Below are 19,204 nucleotides of genomic sequence, written 5' to 3'. Positions count from 1 at the left end.
TTTATGCGATGGAATTGCGGGAATTTGCGAAAATTGCGGAACTTGCAAAAACTGCGGAAACTTGCAAAAGCTGCAATGATGTTCACGTCACATAATCACGTCACTTTATTACGTTCCCATGGCAATAGAGGACACGGCTGCGCTTTTGGGAAGTAAATGCAACAGTTTTCAACTTTCTGCTAATATATATGTGACTTTTTGCTACGAAAATGCGGAGATTATGAAATCATGCAAGCCCCGCATATTTTGTGCGCGGAATATGTAATTAATGCGGCGAAAGTGCGTCGTATTTGGAAAAAATGCTGCCCCGCATAAATATGCAGACTTTGGCTGATTATGCAATATATCGCGCGATCGCACAATTGCACAATCGCGTTTTTCTGGAGGGACTGGTGTATGTCTTATCACTAAATGTCACACTGTGTTTCTTAAAGGGGGTATTTCACAAGACTTTTTTAAGATGTCAAATAAATCTTTGGTGTCCCCAGAGTACATATGTGAAGGTTTAGCTCAAAACATCATATAGATAATTTATTATAACATGTTAAAATGGACACTTTGTAGGTGTTAGCAAAAATGTGCCATTTTTGGGTGTGTCATTTAACATGCAAATGAGCTGATCTCTGCGCTAAATGGCAGTGGCGTGGTTGGATAGTGCAGATGAGCTGATCTCTGCGCTAAATGGCAGTGGCGTGGTTGGATAGTGCAGATTAAGGGGTGGTATTATCCCCTTCTGACATCACCAGGGGAGCCAAATTTCAATGACCTATTTTTTACATGCTTATGAAGAATGGTTTACCAAAACTAGGTCACTGGGTTGATCTTTTACCCATTTTTAGGTTGATATAAGCACTGGGGACCAAATTATAGCATAGATTTTCATGATATCTCCCCTTTAAATGAAAAGTAACATTCGTCTGTGATGGCATGAGGGTTATTTCTTTAAAGGACTAATAGTAATACATTGATTGTTCTCTCTCTCTCTCTCTCTCTCTCTCTCTCTCTCTCTCTCTCTCTCTTTACAGATAAAAGTGTCCCTCAGCCGGTGGTGAAGCCGGAGAGTTTAGTGGTCTTGAGGAATGAGGAAGCGCTCTTCCACTGTCAGTTCACAGCTGAACCACAACCCACCGTCACATGGTACCACGAAGATGAGCAAGTGTCCAACAAAAGCCGGTACTGCGCACTAATTCACCTTCAGGAGAAACCGACAGTATATATTAAACAATTCAAAGATGATGTATTAAAAAGTTTAAATATAAGCAAGCAATAAGGTCCTCATGGCTGTTCTGTATAAGTCACAGGTGAAGGGTGTTGTAATGGTGCATTCACACCAGTGGCGGCCGGTGACTGCTCTTCTGAGGGGCGCAAAGTCAAAATAGGTGTTCGAAGTGTCATGTGTGTTGCCCGTGTTTTCAAAGTATGTGTTTGTTGCGTCATGTAAACCATGTGCATCACGTGTTTTGTCAAGATAAGTGCCTGCTGTACATGCGTCAAAACCGTTTATGATAAAAGAGAAGCTCACATTCACAAAATACATGCAAGACACTCTCTTAAGAGTAAACTTTGAACTTACACATGAGATTATGCGAGTATCTGGCAAACGCGAGCGTCTCTTTTATCATAAACCCTTTGGACGCGTCTGCGGCGGGCACTTATTTTGACAAGACACATGATGATCACTTGATGCGCCGAACACCTATTTTGAAATTACGAACCACACACATGACGGGCTACATAAATGTTGTGACGATCTTTGCATCGTGCGCCCTCGAAAAAGAAGTTACCGTCCCCCACTGGTTGCCACCAGACGTGATTTACATGGTGAGTCAATGCAAAGACGTGATAGACATTCTGCCGCGCGATTCGTGTGAATGATGCGGTGCGAATGACGTGGCCCGAATTGAGCATGATTCGCACTAAACACGCGTTGTTGAAAAAAACGAATTTTGGCGGATATTTGGGCCACGTTAACCAATCAGGAGCTTGCTCTAGTAGTATTGTGATTAAGACGTAATGACCTGAGGCAGAAATATGAAACGACAATGAAGGACAAAATCATTTTCGCTGTATGTGGACACCCGGAGCTGTACGACACATCTTCGTAGTTTTATAGAAACAGGAATTAAAAGGATCTTCCTGATAAGGTCGTATATTAAATAAATACATTATCCATAATCCAAATGAAAAACCCACCTATCAGAAAAGCATAAATGCTCTTTAACAGTTTGGGCACTTCCACAATGATTCGCAAATGATGTAATCATGTTATGACTTTCAAGAGTATATATATTTGTGTGTGTATTGGTGTATTTATCTTTATATTTAAATATATATACTATGCGTTAAACATTATCTTATCAGTGTCTGTGTGTAAATATGTGCAGCTTGGAAACCCTACCGCCTTAACTAGATCGTCCAAAAAAAAAAAAAATTCGCTGCACAAAAGGCCGTCAGGTGCATCTCGGAGAATAGCGCATACGCTCATCAAACCGCGAGCTATATATAATTGTTGAGCGCTCTTGCTCACTTTATTTATGTGCATTATTTACATGCTACAGTAATTACACTCCTTTAAGATAATGTAATTAATAGTGGGAAATAATCAGTTTTTAAAATTTTTGCGCTATCTATCATCGTTCGCCTGACGATCTACAACATCTGCTTTAGTTTGTGTTTATTAACCCTTTAGTTTCACTTCATCACGCAGCTATTCCTGTTAGAGGTAAAAACATAGATTAATAATCTAGTATGTGTTCATTTTTTTTGTCATATTTTCTTCAAAATTAAGTTTTATTTGAGTGTTTTAAAAAGAAATATTTAATTTATTTATTTTATTAAAATATTTTAATTTTCATCATGACGCATACACCCCGCCCATTTGTTTGCCACGCCCTCGGCCCCATCCACCGGCCCAACCCTACCACCTTAACTAACAAATTTTCTGCGGGAATCCCTGATGTGTTTAACTTTTTCTCCGCCAACGTTTTTTTTTAAGTTGCCAGCCAGCGCCTGCATTTTTTATGATTTTCACAAAAGTTTAATGCCTTTCAGAAAATGTTCTTCTTTAAATATATAAACATACAATATATCAAATGAAAGAAACAAACCCTCTGCTTTCAATCAAAACAAAAAAAACGTTTCATCCTTCATTAGTTCTCTATTTATCACCTCTCAAATCAGATTCAGAGCGATCCTCAAAATATACACGGACATCCAGCTGCTTGCCCTAGGCGATACTTTCGGATTTTATAAGTTGCCACCTGGTGGAAAATAGCGGTATTGCGTAAGCCTGAAATACTTGTCATTGGCAGAGACGTTTTTCTCTTATTTAACGAGATAACTCGTCAATGGTGGAGAAAGAGTTAATGTACCATTAATTTGTATTTAATTTTAAAGAGTTTTTGGAGAAGATGAACAGGATTGAGACTGTCAGATTTCATGTTTTTATTCATCGTTATAATGCGTGGATGTATTTGTCTAACTTCCTCTTTTTTTTTTCTTCACAGTGTCTTTATTCTGAACAATGGCTCACTTCTTATCACTCAGGTAAAACAGCGAAGCACAGGCCTTTATAAATGTGTTGCTCAGGGACCCCGGGGACCACCGGTCTCTCTAGAAGCTACATTGGTGTTAGCAGGTAACACAGAGTGAAAAACTATTTAAATGTAGTCACGACTTGTCCTTTTGTTTCTTTTTGTAATGGTTTTCGTTCCCATCCTTTTCTTTCAGAAATTGAAGACATGATACCCAAACAGTCTAAAGTGTTTAAAGCAGGTGGTTATGAGCGGGTCTCGTGCCGGCCGCCTCGTGGTCGTCCGGATCCTGAGGTTTGGTGGGAACGTGCAGGGCAGAATGTCCCATCTGAGGGTCGAGTCTATCAGAAAGGCCTGGAACTGGTTTTCAGCCCAGCTCTTGGTGAAGACTCAGGAACTTACACGTGTTTTGCACAAAACAAGGCGGGCCAGAAGAAACAAGAGCTGACTGTCACTGTGGCCAGTGAGTTTTACGGCACAAACATGATGACACATGAGCAAACACAGCTGCCAGTCTCAGGAGACGATAGCTATAATAACACTTTTAACTAACCTTAACAAACATGCTCAGCTCTGTAGTCTTCAGACTGTTTGTCCGTCATGACAGCAGTTAACTTGGAAGAAAACGTAGAAGACAGTATTTCTCCAAGAACTAAATATACTGTATAACTGCATTATAAAATGGACTTAAATTTCTCAACACAGCAACACATAAAATAAAACATTAACAGCTAGAAACATTTACTTTTTTAATTTGGAGATTGTTCGGTGCTAAAATTGTTACAGTCACACATTTTTCTTCATTATGTCCAGTATTATCCGATAAATTGATGTCATGTGATGTCATGTGACCTTAAAGGGATAGTTCACCCAAAAATAAAATTAATTTAATTAATGACTCACTCTCATGTCGTTCCAAACTCGTAAGACCTCCGTTCATCTTCAGAACACAGTATAAGATGTTTTAGGATTAGTCCGAGAGCTTGTTGACCCTTCACTGAAAATCTATGTACGGTTTCCATGTCCAGTAAGGTAATAAAAACATCGTCAAACTAGTCCATGTGACATCAGTGGGTCAGTTAGAATGTGTTGAAGCATCGAAAATACATTCTGGTCCAAAAATAAAAAAATGTCTTCTCTTCCGTGTCTGTTGTGAAGCGCTTGCGCAAGACTAAAGTCACGTGACTGCAGTGACGCGGATGACGTGTTATCCTCAGATATGTTTGCGAAGGTTTTTTTTCAGACTTACAGCATGTGTCTCCCTCAGACTGTAAACAAAGCCTGGACACACAAAAAAAAACAAAAAAATCAGCTGGGGTGCACCAGATAACACGTCAGCCGCGTCGTACCTCATCCGCGTCACGTGACTTTAGTCTCATGCATGCGCTTCACAACAGAACCGGAAGAGGAGACAGTAGTCCCTTTCACACATACAGTCTTTACTGTTAATATACTGGTAAATTGCAGTTAACATGTCATGTGTGAACAGAACCTTTCCGGTAAATCAGTGCTCCCAATTTACCAGTAAGACAGGTTGTAAGATTAACGGTAATTTACCGGTAAGCGCTGTGTGTGAACGTAAAATATAGCATTACCGGCATTTAGATGACGTCAGACCGCGCTGACAGATCGGGCGGGCCAATCAGAAAGTTTTTTATACAGGTGACGCTGTTTCCCCCAGACCTATTTACGGACGTTTCCACACACATGTTGCTTAAAAGTCGAGCACACCTGAAGTTAACATCCACATTTCTTCACCAAAGTTGTTTAAAACAGCTTACCATCTAATTGCCAAATTGCCGACGTCCTTAGCACACCATCTGTGAAGCCTAATGTGCAAACGCGCAGGTTCCGTTTGACGCCGCCTAACGCAATGTTGTTTGGTCACGAGCAACTTCGCGACCGTTTGCCACAGATGTGAAAACAACAAAATACGGGCCGTGGATATTAAGTCATAACCCGCCGTTTACAAATACGACACGGACGGAGCTCGCCGGCCGCGCGCCACAGGTAACTTCCGCTTTCTCTCCGAGTTTACCGGTATTTTGATACTGATGTGTGAATGATGTCTTACTGGTAAAAAGACGGAACATCACTGCATGTGTGAACAGCACATTTTTGTATTTACTGGTAAATTCATTCTGGTAAATTCATGGTAATTTACCAGAATCACTGTATGAAAGAGGCTAGTGTTTGTACTGTATGAAATAATTATGTATATATAAAAACACACACATACATGTATAATTTTAAGGGGAAATTATTATATAATAAATATTTATATATAATATAAACATGTATATACACATGCTGCATGCAGATGTTTCTTAATTATAAACGTGTGTGTGTGTGTGTGTGTGTGTGTGTGTGTGTGTGTGTGTGTGTGTTCTTGCGTGTGTGTATTTATACATAATTATCATACAAAGTACACCCACATATATTATGTAAACCAAAACCTTTATTCTTCAAATGATTAGTCGCGACTAATCATGAGGCAGCCCTATTTTGAATAAAGAATGAGTCTCTGTTATTGTGATACAAAACTCCTTTGTGTCTATGTGTTTTTGTAGCAAGGCCAGAGTGGATTGAGAAACCGGTGGACAGTCAACTTGAAGAGGGGCGCGCTGGTTACCTGCACTGCCACACTCGAGCCACACCCGAACCTGAGGTCACATGGTACCGAAATTTCCTGCAAATCAATACAGAGGTAAGAAAAGAACAGTGATGTCAGCCTAAAATGATGTGTAACACAACCTTCATATCCTGAGGGTAAAGGGTGTCCTTTTGATGTGACACATCCTATAGTTCGGCTGAGAAAATATGATCTTCTGCCACACCACACACACAATCCCTCATGAAATGCATCCGTCCTTTATTTTAAAGCAGCGTTTCTTAAGCCTTTTTGGTACGTGACCCATTTTGTAGGTTTCAATAGTTCCCACACACCCATATGCATAGCAAAATTAATTTATACACTGCAAAAAATGATTTTCAAGAAACATTTTTGTCTTGTTTTGAGTAAAAATATCAAAAAATTCTTAAATTAAGGTGCTTTTTCTTGATGAGCAAAACGACCCAAGAAAATAAGTCTAGTTTTTGGACCAAAAATATCAAATTTAAGTGATTTTGTGCATAAAACAAGCAAAAAAAAAAATCTGCCAATGGGGTAAGCAAATTTTTCTTGATTATAGTGTTTAAGAAAAATGTTCTAGATTTTTTTGCTTACCCTATTGGCAGATTTTTTTGCTTGTTTAATGCACAAAATTACTTAAATTTGATATTTTTGGTCTAAAAATTAGACTTATTTTCTTGGGTCGTTTTGCTCATCAAGAAAATGCATCTTAAAGGAATATTCCATTTTCTTAAAAGAAAAATCCAGATAATTTACTCACCACCATGTCATCCAAAATGTTGATGTCTTTCTTTGTTCAGTCGAGAAGAAATTATGTTTTTTGAGAAAAACATTGCAGGATTTTTCTAATTTTAATGGACTTTAACAGAGCCCAACATTTAACACCTAACCCAACACTTAACAGTTTTTTTCAACGGAGTTTCAAAGGACTATAAACAATCCCAAACGAGGCATAAGGGTCTTATCTAGCGAAACTTTTGTCATTTTTGACAAGAAAAATATATACTTTTAAACCACAACTTTTCGTCTAGGTCCGGTCCAGCGCGACCTAACGTAAATGCGTAGTGACGTAGGGAGGTCACGTGTTACATATATAAAACGCACATTTGCGGACCATTTTAAACAATAAACTGACACAAAGACATGAATTAGTATCAGTTGACATAAAACAAGGTAGGAACGGTCCTCTTTCAAGACGCTTGTAAACACTGGGGCGGAGTTTCGCGTTTGTCCTCTGTGACCTCTTGAGGTCATGACGTATTGCGGCGACGTAGTGGGGTCAGCTGGCGCATCAAGACCGGATCTACATGACGAGAAGTTGTGCTTTAAAAGTGTATATTTGTAATTTTTCTTGTCAAAAATGACAATCGTTTCGCTAGATAAGACCCTTATGCCTCGTTTGGGATTGTTTATAGTCCTTTGAAACTGATAAGTGTTGAGTATTAAATGTTGGGCTCTATTAAAGTCCATTAAAATTAGAAAAATTCTGCAATGTTTTCCTCAAAAAACATAATTTCTTCTCGACTGAACAAAGAAAGTCATCAACATTTTGAATGACATGGTGGTGAGTAAATTATCTGGATTTTTCTTTTAAGAAAATGGACTAATCCTTTAATATAAGAATTTTTTGATATTTTTACTGAAAACAAGACAAAAATACTAAGAATTATTTTTCTTAAATCAGGAAAATCAAGGAAAACACTTTTCAAAAATAATATTTTAAATTATGAAGTAGAATTTTGGTAGGGAAAAATCTTTGTTTCAAACATAGATGGCAATGCAATGGATTGCACCTTTAACCAGTTTACCATTTTAACATTTTGTTCTTCGCTTTGTAACACTTGGCTGTGAAGGGCAGGGCTTGTGTGTTTTGCTGCTTGTCAAAGTCAGGAATGCTTATAATTTTTACAGTTTAATCCAAACCTAGATGCTTTGCACAGCTCAGCGACTTCTGTGTATTTATCTGTTACAGCAAACCAGTGCAGACCTGTCACTGACTTCACATCATATTTCACGTTTCTTTATTGTCTGCAGATTAAAGTTTTGCTTGTGTTTGTTAAAGGACGCCCGGTTTAAGCTTTTCTCCAATGGAACCCTGCGCATTAATAATGTGGAGGTTTATGACGGACATGTGTACAAATGTCTGAGCCGAAATCAAGCAGGATGGATTGACGCTTCTGCACGAGTCTTTGTACTGGGTGAGCAACTCTTCAATCATTAACCTTATAGCTGACTTCACACGTGAACCTCTTAGTATAAAAGTATTGACTGAAACTTTTTGTTTTGCCATTTCAGAGCGTCTGAAGTTCACACCGACACCTCAGCCGTATCAGTGTGTGGAGCTCGATAAAGAAGGGCATCTGCAGTGTTCAGCTAAGGGTCGACAGACTCCCACCATACGCTGGATCAGAACAGGTCTGTATAGAAATGCAGACCATTTACAACAATATTTAAAATTAACTTTATACAACATTGAAGATATTGCAGTAAGTGTTAAAGCTTCTGTCTGTCGCCCTCTACAGACGGCAGTAATTTCACATCAAGCGTGGAGCAGCAGGGCGGCACGCTTAATTTCACAACAGCGACACGGGCAGATGCGGGAAACTACACTTGCATCGCCTCCAATAACCAGCAAGGAGAAATCAGAGCTGTCGTCCAGCTTACCGTTGCAGGTACAGATAAAGGTTTTGGATGGTACTGTAAAGCATTTCATACAGCCGTGCTAAACCATTTTTCTGTGTTCCCGTTTAGTTTATGTGGTGTTCGTACTCAAGCCGGAGAATACCACAGTGTATCAGGACCACACCGCCGTACTTCACTGCCAGGCCACTGGAGATCCTCTCCCTTTTATCCAGTGGAAGAAAAAAGACAAATTTCTGGAGGGAGGCAGGAGCAGGTACAGTCAAATGAACACACTGTAATCTTAAAAATAAAGTGTTCAGTTCTCACATCTGGGTTTTTTTGTTTCAGGTTTCAGAAGATGCCCAATGGCTCTCTGGTCATTCATGATGTCAGCATGGAGGACACAGGAAAGTACACGTGCATCGCAGGAAACAGCTGTAACATCGCGCACACATCAGCTGAGCTCTATGTCGTGGGTTAGTTGGTTGTTCATTCAGTTTTAATCTGATTGTGTGTTTATCACAGACCCGTTTAATTGTACTAGGAATGCACGATATATCGGCCGACATATCGTTATCGGCCGATTACTGCTTATTTTTAATATTATCGGTTATCGATTAGGCTGATAAATGAAAGATGATAAATTATGGATTATTTTGGTTTGTTGAACCACTTCAGTTGCTCATTGCTGGCCATGTGGAGTTTTGATTGGTGCTTTCTGTGACATAGCACGAAGATGACACGTGTTGCGGGCTTAAGAAGAGTATGCTAGTCTAGCGCAAAGACAAGATGTCCGCGGTCTGGGAGTTTTTCATTGTGAAATTAATATGAATATTTATCGGCCTATATATAGGTTATCGCCCCCCAAATATAAAGAGTTATCGGTATCGGCCAAAATTTCCATATTGGCGCATCCCTAAATTGTACAGTTATTCAAGATAGTCTCTGAGTTTATCCTGACAGATATGAGCTCTTTATTCCTGTTAGTCAACATGAAATCATGATGTGCAGTGGTCTAAAGATGTTTTTAGCTTTTATCAGTCCTTCCAGAAAAAATACTTGATCTTGCGGCACGTTTACTTAAAGAATGCTATGGAATATGCAGGATATTTATGCAATATATTCCATCTCATTTTTTAAGAAAACGTGCTGCCAGATCAAGGCTTTTGCCCGCAACAATCACAAAAAACCTCCTTATTTGTCATGAAGGACTGACTTATATAAGATAAAGACATAAAACAGTCCCTCCAGAAAAACGTGATTATGCGATCGCACAATTCAACGCATGATCAGCCAATGTGGGGGACCCATTTTTTCAAATATGTCGCACTTTCGCAGCATAAATTGTAGATTTCCATGCGCAAAATATGCGGGCTTGCATGATTTCATAATCTCCGCATTTTCGTAGAAAAAAAATCACGTATATCTTAGGAGAAAGTTGAAAATGTTGCATTTACTTCACACAAGCGCAGCCATGTCCCCTGTTGCAAAAGCCTTGATCTTGCGGCACGTTTTCTTAAAAAATGAGATGGAATATGCAGAATATTTATGTAATTTTATGCAATGAAATTGTGGGAAAATTAGATGGAATATGCAGAATATTGTAATTTTATGCAATGTAATTGTGAGAACTAGCAAAAACTGCGAGAACTTGCAAAAACTGCGGTTGGGGTTTGCAGCTTTTTAATGACGTTCACGTCACGTAATTACGTCACTTCATAATGTTCCCATAGCAACAGGGGCTGTGCTTGTGTGAACTAAATGCAACATTTTCAACTTTATGCAGTCCCTCCAGAAAAGCGTGATTATGCAATCGCATGATTCAATGCATAATCAGCCAAATTCCGTATATTTATGGGGGGGCGCATTTTTTAAAGGAATGGTCTACTCATTTTCAATATTAAACTATGTTATTAACTTAACTAAGAATTGTTGATACATCCCTCTATCATCTGTGTGCGTGCACGTGGGCGCTGGGGCGCGCTGCGGCACTTCGATAGCATTTAGCTTAGCCCCATTCATTCAGTGGTGTCAAACGGAGATGAAGTTAGAAGTGACCAAACACATCAACGTTTTTCCTATTTGGGACGAGTAGTTATACGAGCAAGTTTGGTGGTACAAAATAAAACGTAGCGCTTTTGGGAGTACTTCGACTCGCCTGAAAAGTCCGCTCCCCTTCTCACTCTCATAATGGGAGAGGGAGGGTGTTACTGCACCGAGTCGTAGTACTCCCAAAAATGCTATTACGTCATAAAATATAGTTCCTCTTTTAAATCCGCTTAGAAAAGCGCTACGTTTTATTTTGTACCACCAAACTTGCTCGTATATCTACTCGTCTTAAATAGGAAAACGTTGATGTGTTTGGTCACTTCTGACTTTGTCTCTGATTGGTGGCATTGAATGAGTGGGGCTAAGCTAAATGCTATCGAAGCGTCGCAGCGCGCTCCAGCACTTACGTGCATGCACACAGATGATAGAGGGATGTATCAACTCTTCTTAGTTAAGGTAATAACATAGTGTAATTTTGAAAATGAGTAGACTATTCCTTTAAATACACCACATTTTTGACGCATAAATTGCAAATTTCGGCCCGCAATATATGCGGGGCTTGCATGATTTCATAATCCCTGCACTTTCGTACCAAAAAGTCATAAATATCTTAGCAGAATGTTGCATTTACTTTACACATGCGCCGCCATGTCCTCTGTTGTCATGGGAATGTTAGGGTAACGTAATACGTAATTACGCCACGTGAACATCAATCAAAAGCTGCAAACAGTTTTTGCAAGTTCCTGCAATTATGCCAAGTTCCTGCTATTTCATTGCATAAAATTGCATAAATATCCTGCATTTTCCATCACATTTTTTAAGAAAATGTGCCACAAGATTATATCTGACTTTATGTGTGATTATTGCGGGCAAAAACCTTGATCTTGCAGCACGTTTTCTTAAAAAAATGAGATGGAATATGCTGAATATTTATGCAATTTGATACGATGAAACTGCGGGAACTTGCAAAAAGTGTGGGAACTTGCAAAAACTGCAGGAACTTGCAAAAAAACTGCGGTTGGGGTTTCCAGCTTTTCAATGATGTTCAAATCGCATAATTACATCACTTCATAACGTTCCCATAGCAACAGGGGACAATGCATAATCAGCCAAAGTCCGCATATTTATGCAGGGGCCGCATTTTTTAAATACGCCACATAAATTGCAGATTTCTGCATGCGAAATGTTGCATTTACTTCACACATGCACAGCCATGTCCCCTGTTGTCATGGGAATGTTAGGAAGTGACGTAATTAAGCTATGTGAACATTGATCAAAAGCTGCAAAAAAATTATGCAATTTGAATTTAATCAATTTTTTTAAGGTAAGTGGTTGCAATCAATTTATTTAAGCTACATTTAAACAAAAAAGATTAGTAACGTAAAATAAAATATAAAACTTTTGTTTAAATGTAGCTTAAATAAATTGTTTGCAACCACTTACCTTAAAAAAATTTATTAAATTCAATTAATCATTTTTTTTCAGTGCACATATTCCATCGCATTTCTTAAGAAAACGTGCTGCAAGATCAAGGATTTTTGCACGCAACAATCCCAAAAAAAACTGTGTTTTTCTGGAAGGACTGTTACTGCTATATATGACTTTTTGCTACAAAAATGCAGGGATTATGAAGTCATGCAAGCCCTGCATATTTTGTGCGCGGAAATCTGCAATTTATGCGGTGGAAGTGCGGCGTATTTGAAAAAATGAGGCCCCCACATAAATATGCTGACTTTTGCTGATTATGATTTAGTGCTGCCTCACGATTAGTCGCGACTAATCGTTTGCAGAATAAAAGTTTTTGTTTACTTAATATATGTGGGTGTATTGTGTATAATAATTATGTATAAATACACATACACACATGCATGTATATAATTAAGAAACATTTGCATGTGTATATACATGTTAATATGTATATGTAATCTATATTATATATAAATATAAATATTTATTATATAAATATATTTTTTACTTAAAATTATACATTTATGTGTGTGTATTTAGATAAACATAATTATTATACACAGTACACACACATTTATTATGTAAACAAAAACTTTTATTCTGCAAACGATTAGTCGCGACTAATCGTGAGGCAGCACTATTATGATTTGAATCATGCAATCGCGTTTTTCGGAAAGGACCAAAAAATATAAATGGGCTTGTTTTGTGCTATTTTGACTTTTGAATTCCTCATCATGCCAATTCAAAGTGACAGTCAAAAACTGAAAGATATTTACCTGTAACCCTGTTTGTTCGCAGAAAAGCCGGTTCAAAACTCATTGGCAGACGAAGAAAAGACTCCTTATAAAATGATTCAGACTATCGGGCTGTCGGTGGGGGCGGCAGTCGCGTACATCATCATCGTGTTGGGTCTCATGTTTTACTGCAAACAGAGACGTAATTCTAAAAGACTTCATAAAGGACAGGACGGAGATGAGCGGGAGGTGGAGTGCCTGAACGGTGTGTTGACTTTTCTTTCAATACCAGTGAAATAAAGTGAGGTTTTAGAATCTAACATAATTTTCTCATCACAGGCGACGTACAACAAAACGGTCACACTACAGCAGAGATTCAGGAGGAGGAGGTGGCACTCACCAACGTGGCCGGCAACAGCAAACGACACAGCAGCCACGACAAGTTACATTTCCCTCGAAATAACCTACACACCATCACCACGCTGGGTAATAACCACAAATAACCGCCATACAACACGGGAACAAAGACATCTGTCTTAAACCACCGTCTTATGCTGAGTAAATAAGTTAATGTTTGTGTATTACATGTGATGTGGTGCAGGTAAAGGAGAGTTTGGTGAAATCCTGTTGGCTAAGTTGAAGGCCGGTGAGGATGAGGAGGAGACGGTAGTGCTGGTGAAGAGTCTGCAGACGCGCGACGAACAGATCCAGGCTGAATTTCGCCGTGAATGTGACATGTTTGCTAAGCTCAGTCACGTAAACGTCGCTCGACTGCTGGGCGTGTGCAGAGAAACAGAGCCGCACTACATGATCCTCGAGTACACTGACATGGTAATACCATACTTTACTGGTCTCACTGTACAACCAATCAAAATAGAGCTGTCAAGTCTGTGTTTAACGTATTCTTCGTCTTAAAGGGCACCTTCATTTGTTGAACATAATACATGCTGTGAGAGTGCATTTGGTTAACTCATTCACCGCCATTGACGAGTTATCTCGTCATTCATGAGTTCATATTTAACTAATAAATATGCCTTTCTGGACGAATTTCAAAGTGAAAGTGTAATACCGCTTTTATCCACTGGGTGGCGCCAAACCGAATTTATCAAAAACGGAAGTTACAAAGATTTAAAGATTTATTTTAACTGCCTTTATGTTTGATAGTCATTCTGAGTCTGATCTCTAACATAAATTCCTTTACAAAAACGCAATTTTTAAGCTTTTTGCTTAAAATGTTGTATTTTTGAAGAGAAATATCGTTTTTTCCCCATTTTGTTTGTTTGTTTGTTTGTTTATTGTTTCTTTGAAAGCAGAGGGTGTGTTCTTTAATTTAAGATAAAATTTGTATGTTTATATATTTATAGAAGATAATTTTTCCTGCAAGGAATTTTGTGAAAATTTTGTTAAAATCACAAAAATGCAGGTGGGCAACTTTTCTCTTTTCTCGAGTTAATATCATTATCTTGTTTTTGACAGAGGTGGCATTTAGTGGGTTTTGCATTTGAGCTTCTCATATGTTTATAGTGAATATGTTGAACACACTGAGCTGCTTAATACTGTACATTATTGGTCCTTTAATGTAAAAGAGGTTGTGTGTTACTACTTTTAATGTAATTTGTCTGTAATTTTCAGGGTGATTTGAAGCAGTACCTAAGAGTGTCAAAGACCAAAGACGACAAAGTCAAAGTTCAACCTCTCAGTACCAAACAGAAGGTAAATAACCACTGTCTGCATTCACACACACACACCAAAACACACTGATTCATAAACACACAGAAATGCATACTGATGCTGCGTTTACACCTGCCGCAGTAGAGGCGTGAAGCGCAAGTGATGTCAATGTTAAGTCAATGTGAAGACGCATTGACACGCGTCTGGAGGTCTCGCGGTGGGGATGAGGCGTTTGGCACGGCGCGGAAGACACGTTTCCGCCTCATTCGCGCGTCTAGTTCACGTAAATGGCGTGAATTGAGCGCCTGGAGCGGTACACGCGAATGGTGCTTTTTGTGCATTTTGCGTTTGATGCGAATTTGCAGCTGACGCCCGAGTTGAAAATGTTTAGCTTTAGTGCCGCGTTAACCAATCAGGAGCCTGCTGGCTGCTGTGGCGGCAGCCCCACCCGGAGTCACTCATTCAACCAGAAGGAACGCTTGATATTGTCCGTAAGCAGTCACGCGGAGCTATACGACACAAGTTCTTATTTCTATAGAGACAGGAATAAAAAGGACCTCGCTTGGAAGAGTGTCAGTGAGGACATTGGGCAACCTGGTGAGTTGTAATACACATTTCACTTTTGAGTCACGTGACGTTTATCGACCCGCGGCATTTATTTTCCCCCTATAGTAAGGTGACCAAATACAAACCAGTAACTCTCTCGATAAATGCACAGTCAAGATCAGTCATCGCATAGCACTAGCCCCTCCCACAAGACGCGGATTTTGCATCTGATGCGCGTCAAATGCTTGCTTTTTCCGCGCGTCTACTTCGCTCTACACGCGCGAATGCATTCAAACTGTTCAAGTGGCAAACTAGTGACGGTAGACGCTGTTTTGACGCCTGAAACGCGATTAGTGTAAACGCAGCATTAAGGAACTTGCAGGTAGCGCACACCAGACAAGCAAATTCAGCAACGATTTGGGACAAATATTATGTTATTAAATATTAAGGGGACACATTTTTCCAGCTCCCCATTTGATTTTTACTGTTTTGGAATCCATTCAGATGATCTCTGGGTCTGGCACTACCACTTTTAGCATAGCTTAGCATAATCCATTGAATCTGATTAGACCATTAGCATCGCACTCAAAAATAACCAAAGAGTTTCGATATTTTTCCTATTAAAACTTTACTCTTCTGTAGTTACATCGTATACTAAGACAGACGGAAAATTAAAAGTTGCGATCTCTCATTCTGGCGTAATGCTAATGGTCTAATCAGATTCAATGGATTATGCTAAGCTATGCTGAAGGTGCTACCGCCGGACCCGGGGATCGGCTGGGTGGATTCCGGAACGGTGGAAATCAAACGTTTGGGAGCTGGAAAATGAGCATATTTAAAACAAAAGTGGAGTGTCGCTTTAATGTTAATGTGAGTGAAAGGGTTCGGAGTCACAGCGGACAGACGCCACCAGGTGCCGCTGGTGTGTCTACGTTTATAGAATAAAAAATGGTTGATTTTTACACATACACACACACAGGCACGCATGAGCATGGAAGTTCACTTGTTCTCTTTCTCTGTCTCTCTCTCTCTTTGCAGGTGTCTATATGTCTTCAGGTTGCTCGAGGGATGGAGCATCTGTCCAACCAGCGATTCGTCCACAAAGACCTGGCGGCACGTAACTGTCTGATCTCATCTAAACGTCAAGTGAAGGTGTCTGCTCTGGGCCTCAGTAAAGACGTCTATAACAGGTATCATTTCAGCAATCTCAACATGAGCAGTTAGTCACAACAGAGCATATGCTAAAGTGACAAGAATTTCATGCACGTTACTGAAGAAAATCTGTGTGTTGGTGCTCTGGGTATTTGCTTACTTGCAGGTTCAAAAGACCCTCTTATAAATAATAACATGTTTTTTTTGTAAATAAGGAATTTTTATATCATTTATCATATATTTAGGTTTAGGTTCATTCATTTATTTTATGGCAATAAAAATGTTAGTAGCTTAATTTCACAATTTGCTTAATTTCACAAATGTCATTTCATTAGTATTTAACAAAATTGACCATCTTTTGCTGCAAAACCCTCTAAGTACATGCAAAATCTCTAGTCTTTTCTGAATAAAGATAAAAGGCACAAAAATTAAGTCAATAATCTAATATATTTGATAAACATCTTCTGTATAAAACACTTGAAAAGAAATACAACAACCCAGTATTTCTGAATGGCCTGAGGGCAGGATTAAGCAGATTTGAAGTGAAAGTATTTGATGAATGTATAATATGTGCTGAGAGCATTCAGTTAATATCATTATCTCATTTTGACAAAGGTGACAATTAGCTGCTTTCGCATTTGAGCTCTTCATATAGAAATAATTTTTAAAGGAAAACATCACCATCTTTCAATATTTTGCTATGTTCTTGCCTCGGCTTGGACGAATTGATAGATCTCTATCTTTTTTCAATGCGTGCACTTAATCTTTGTACAGCGTGTCGTGAATGTGTTAGCATTTAGCCTAGCCCCATTCATTCCTTAGGATCCAAACAGGGATGAATTTAGAAGCCACCAAACACTTCCATGTTTTCCCTAGTTACATGAGTAGTTACATGAGTAAGTATGGTGCCACAAAATAAAACCTGAGGGCGAAGTGCTGCAAACTAAGTGCTCTTCCGTCATACAATTTAGTTCTCATTTTTTATTCGCTTAAACCACGTTTTGTTTTGTGCCACCATATTTACTTGTGTAACTCCTCATGTAATTTCTTTAAATAGGGAAAACGTGGAAGTGTTTGGTGGTTTCTAAATTCATCCCTGTTTGGATCCTGGGGAGTGAGTGGGGCTGGGCTAGATGCTGACACATTCACGACGCGCTGTACAGGGATTGTGTGCACCCATTGAAGAAAGATAGGGATCTGTTGATTTGTCTAGGTTGAGGTAGGAATATAGAAAAGTGTTGAAGAACGGTGGTGTTTTCCTTTAAGCACACTTATAAGTCATTTATAAAAGTGGTTCCCAACAAACGTAACAGCTAATTCAAAAGGAAAGATGGATGTAGGGGATTGATGTGGCTCAAGGAAAAGGTTGGGGAAAATTTTGAACGAAAATAAAATGCTTGTGAAAGTGTGATTTATAATATATATTTAGTAATGGTCTTTGTTTTACTTACAGTGAGTATTATCATTTTCGTCAATCTTGGATTCCTCTGCGCTGGCTCCCGTCTGAAGCTGTCTGTGAAGATGATTTCTCCACTAAAACGGACGTCTGGTCTTTTGGAGTGCTCATGTGGGAGGTGTTCAACTTTGGAGAAATGCCGTATGCTGAACTCACTGATGACAAAGTCCTAGAAGGTATGAAATTACGATTTAGTGCCACTTCACTTCAATGACTATGACAGTAATCAATACCCTGTGGTTTTGATTTGTTGATAAATGTTTTTATTTGTGTGTTTGTGTAGGTCTGCAGGAAGGAAAGCTAAAGCCGTCTCCCCCACAGGGTTGTCCATCTCGAGTGTTTAAACTTATGGTGCGATGCTGGGCTGCCAGCCCCAAAGACAGACTGTCTTTCAGTGACATCGTCGCGGCCCTCGGCGATCTGCCCTCTGAAAGCAAAGTGTGAAAGAGTCAAACAATAGAGCCATGATAACATAAGCCTGAACACCCTCAAGTGTCGTGACTCGAAGACAAAAAGACTTATTTTTAACCCCTTTTTTCCTTATTTGTTTAATATACAGTTTTAGGAGATTATTTTTTAAAAAATTAGAAGGGTGGACGATTCAGTTTTTAATGGGGTTTGGACAAATAGTTACCCCGTCACATCTGTTCAATTTGACTTTATAAGATAAAGTGCGTTTGTAATATCAAGCCATGCGCTTTGCAGTTTTTTTATTTCAGAAGGATTGTCTCGGGAACCTCTTAATTTGTTTAAAAGGTCCTGTTTTCAATGTACAGAAAAGGTACTGTTTATATGACGTTTTATAAGCCTTTTTATATATATATATAATTCAGAAGTACTCGTACACAGTTGCGATAAAGCTTGTCGTAAATGTCAAGTGCCTGTAAAATGAAGGATGTCTTGATTTCAGTATGCTGTATGTTACGACTTGGAAATGCCTTGAATGTTTTTTTTATACATTTTATAGTGTTTTATTGCTTACTAAGTGTTTTACATTGCAGTTGCTATCCACGCGTTACAAATCAGTTTATATACCAATTCTGAAGTATTCTTATTGTGAACAAAAGCTTCTGTTGCATACTTTGCTATCACAATAAAATCTCACTTTTGACAAAACCTATTTTTTGCTTTATTAAAGGAAAACACCACAGTTTTTCAATATTATACTAGGTTCTTACCTCAACTTAGATGAATTAATAAAACCTGTCTTTATTCAATGAGTGCGCTTAATCTTTGTATTTAGCATTTAGCATTTAGCCTAGCCCCATTCATTCCTTTGGATCCAAACAGGGATGAACTTAAAAGCCACCAAACACTTCCATGTTTTCCCTATTTAAAGACA

At 38.8% G+C, this 19,204-nt stretch overlaps 1 protein-coding gene across 1 annotated transcript in view; it reads left to right on the top strand.

The window, feature by feature from the left end:
* The window catches only part of ptk7a (protein tyrosine kinase 7a), a 69,285-nt gene extending 50,307 nt beyond the window's left edge, over positions 1-18,978 (top strand). Inside the window, exons 5-20 of the mRNA XM_055217640.2 lie at positions 1,026-1,173; positions 3,507-3,637; positions 3,730-3,996; positions 6,104-6,240; positions 8,228-8,363; positions 8,461-8,580; positions 8,688-8,837; positions 8,917-9,061; positions 9,136-9,263; positions 13,102-13,302; positions 13,377-13,523; positions 13,639-13,868; positions 14,670-14,750; positions 16,293-16,444; positions 17,860-18,038; positions 18,146-18,978. Coding sequence (XP_055073615.2) covers positions 1,026-1,173; positions 3,507-3,637; positions 3,730-3,996; positions 6,104-6,240; positions 8,228-8,363; positions 8,461-8,580; positions 8,688-8,837; positions 8,917-9,061; positions 9,136-9,263; positions 13,102-13,302; positions 13,377-13,523; positions 13,639-13,868; positions 14,670-14,750; positions 16,293-16,444; positions 17,860-18,038; positions 18,146-18,306 — 2,513 coding nt within the window. The 3' untranslated portion in view covers positions 18,307-18,978. The remainder of the gene's footprint in view (positions 1-1,025; positions 1,174-3,506; positions 3,638-3,729; positions 3,997-6,103; positions 6,241-8,227; positions 8,364-8,460; positions 8,581-8,687; positions 8,838-8,916; positions 9,062-9,135; positions 9,264-13,101; positions 13,303-13,376; positions 13,524-13,638; positions 13,869-14,669; positions 14,751-16,292; positions 16,445-17,859; positions 18,039-18,145) is intronic.
* Positions 18,979-19,204: the final 226 nt, after the last annotated feature.

This window comes from Misgurnus anguillicaudatus, chromosome 23 (assembly GCF_027580225.2).
Source record: "Misgurnus anguillicaudatus chromosome 23, ASM2758022v2, whole genome shotgun sequence".
NCBI classification, from domain to species: Eukaryota; Metazoa; Chordata; class Actinopteri; order Cypriniformes; family Cobitidae; genus Misgurnus; species Misgurnus anguillicaudatus.
This window is presented reverse-complemented; position numbering and strand designations above follow the sequence as displayed.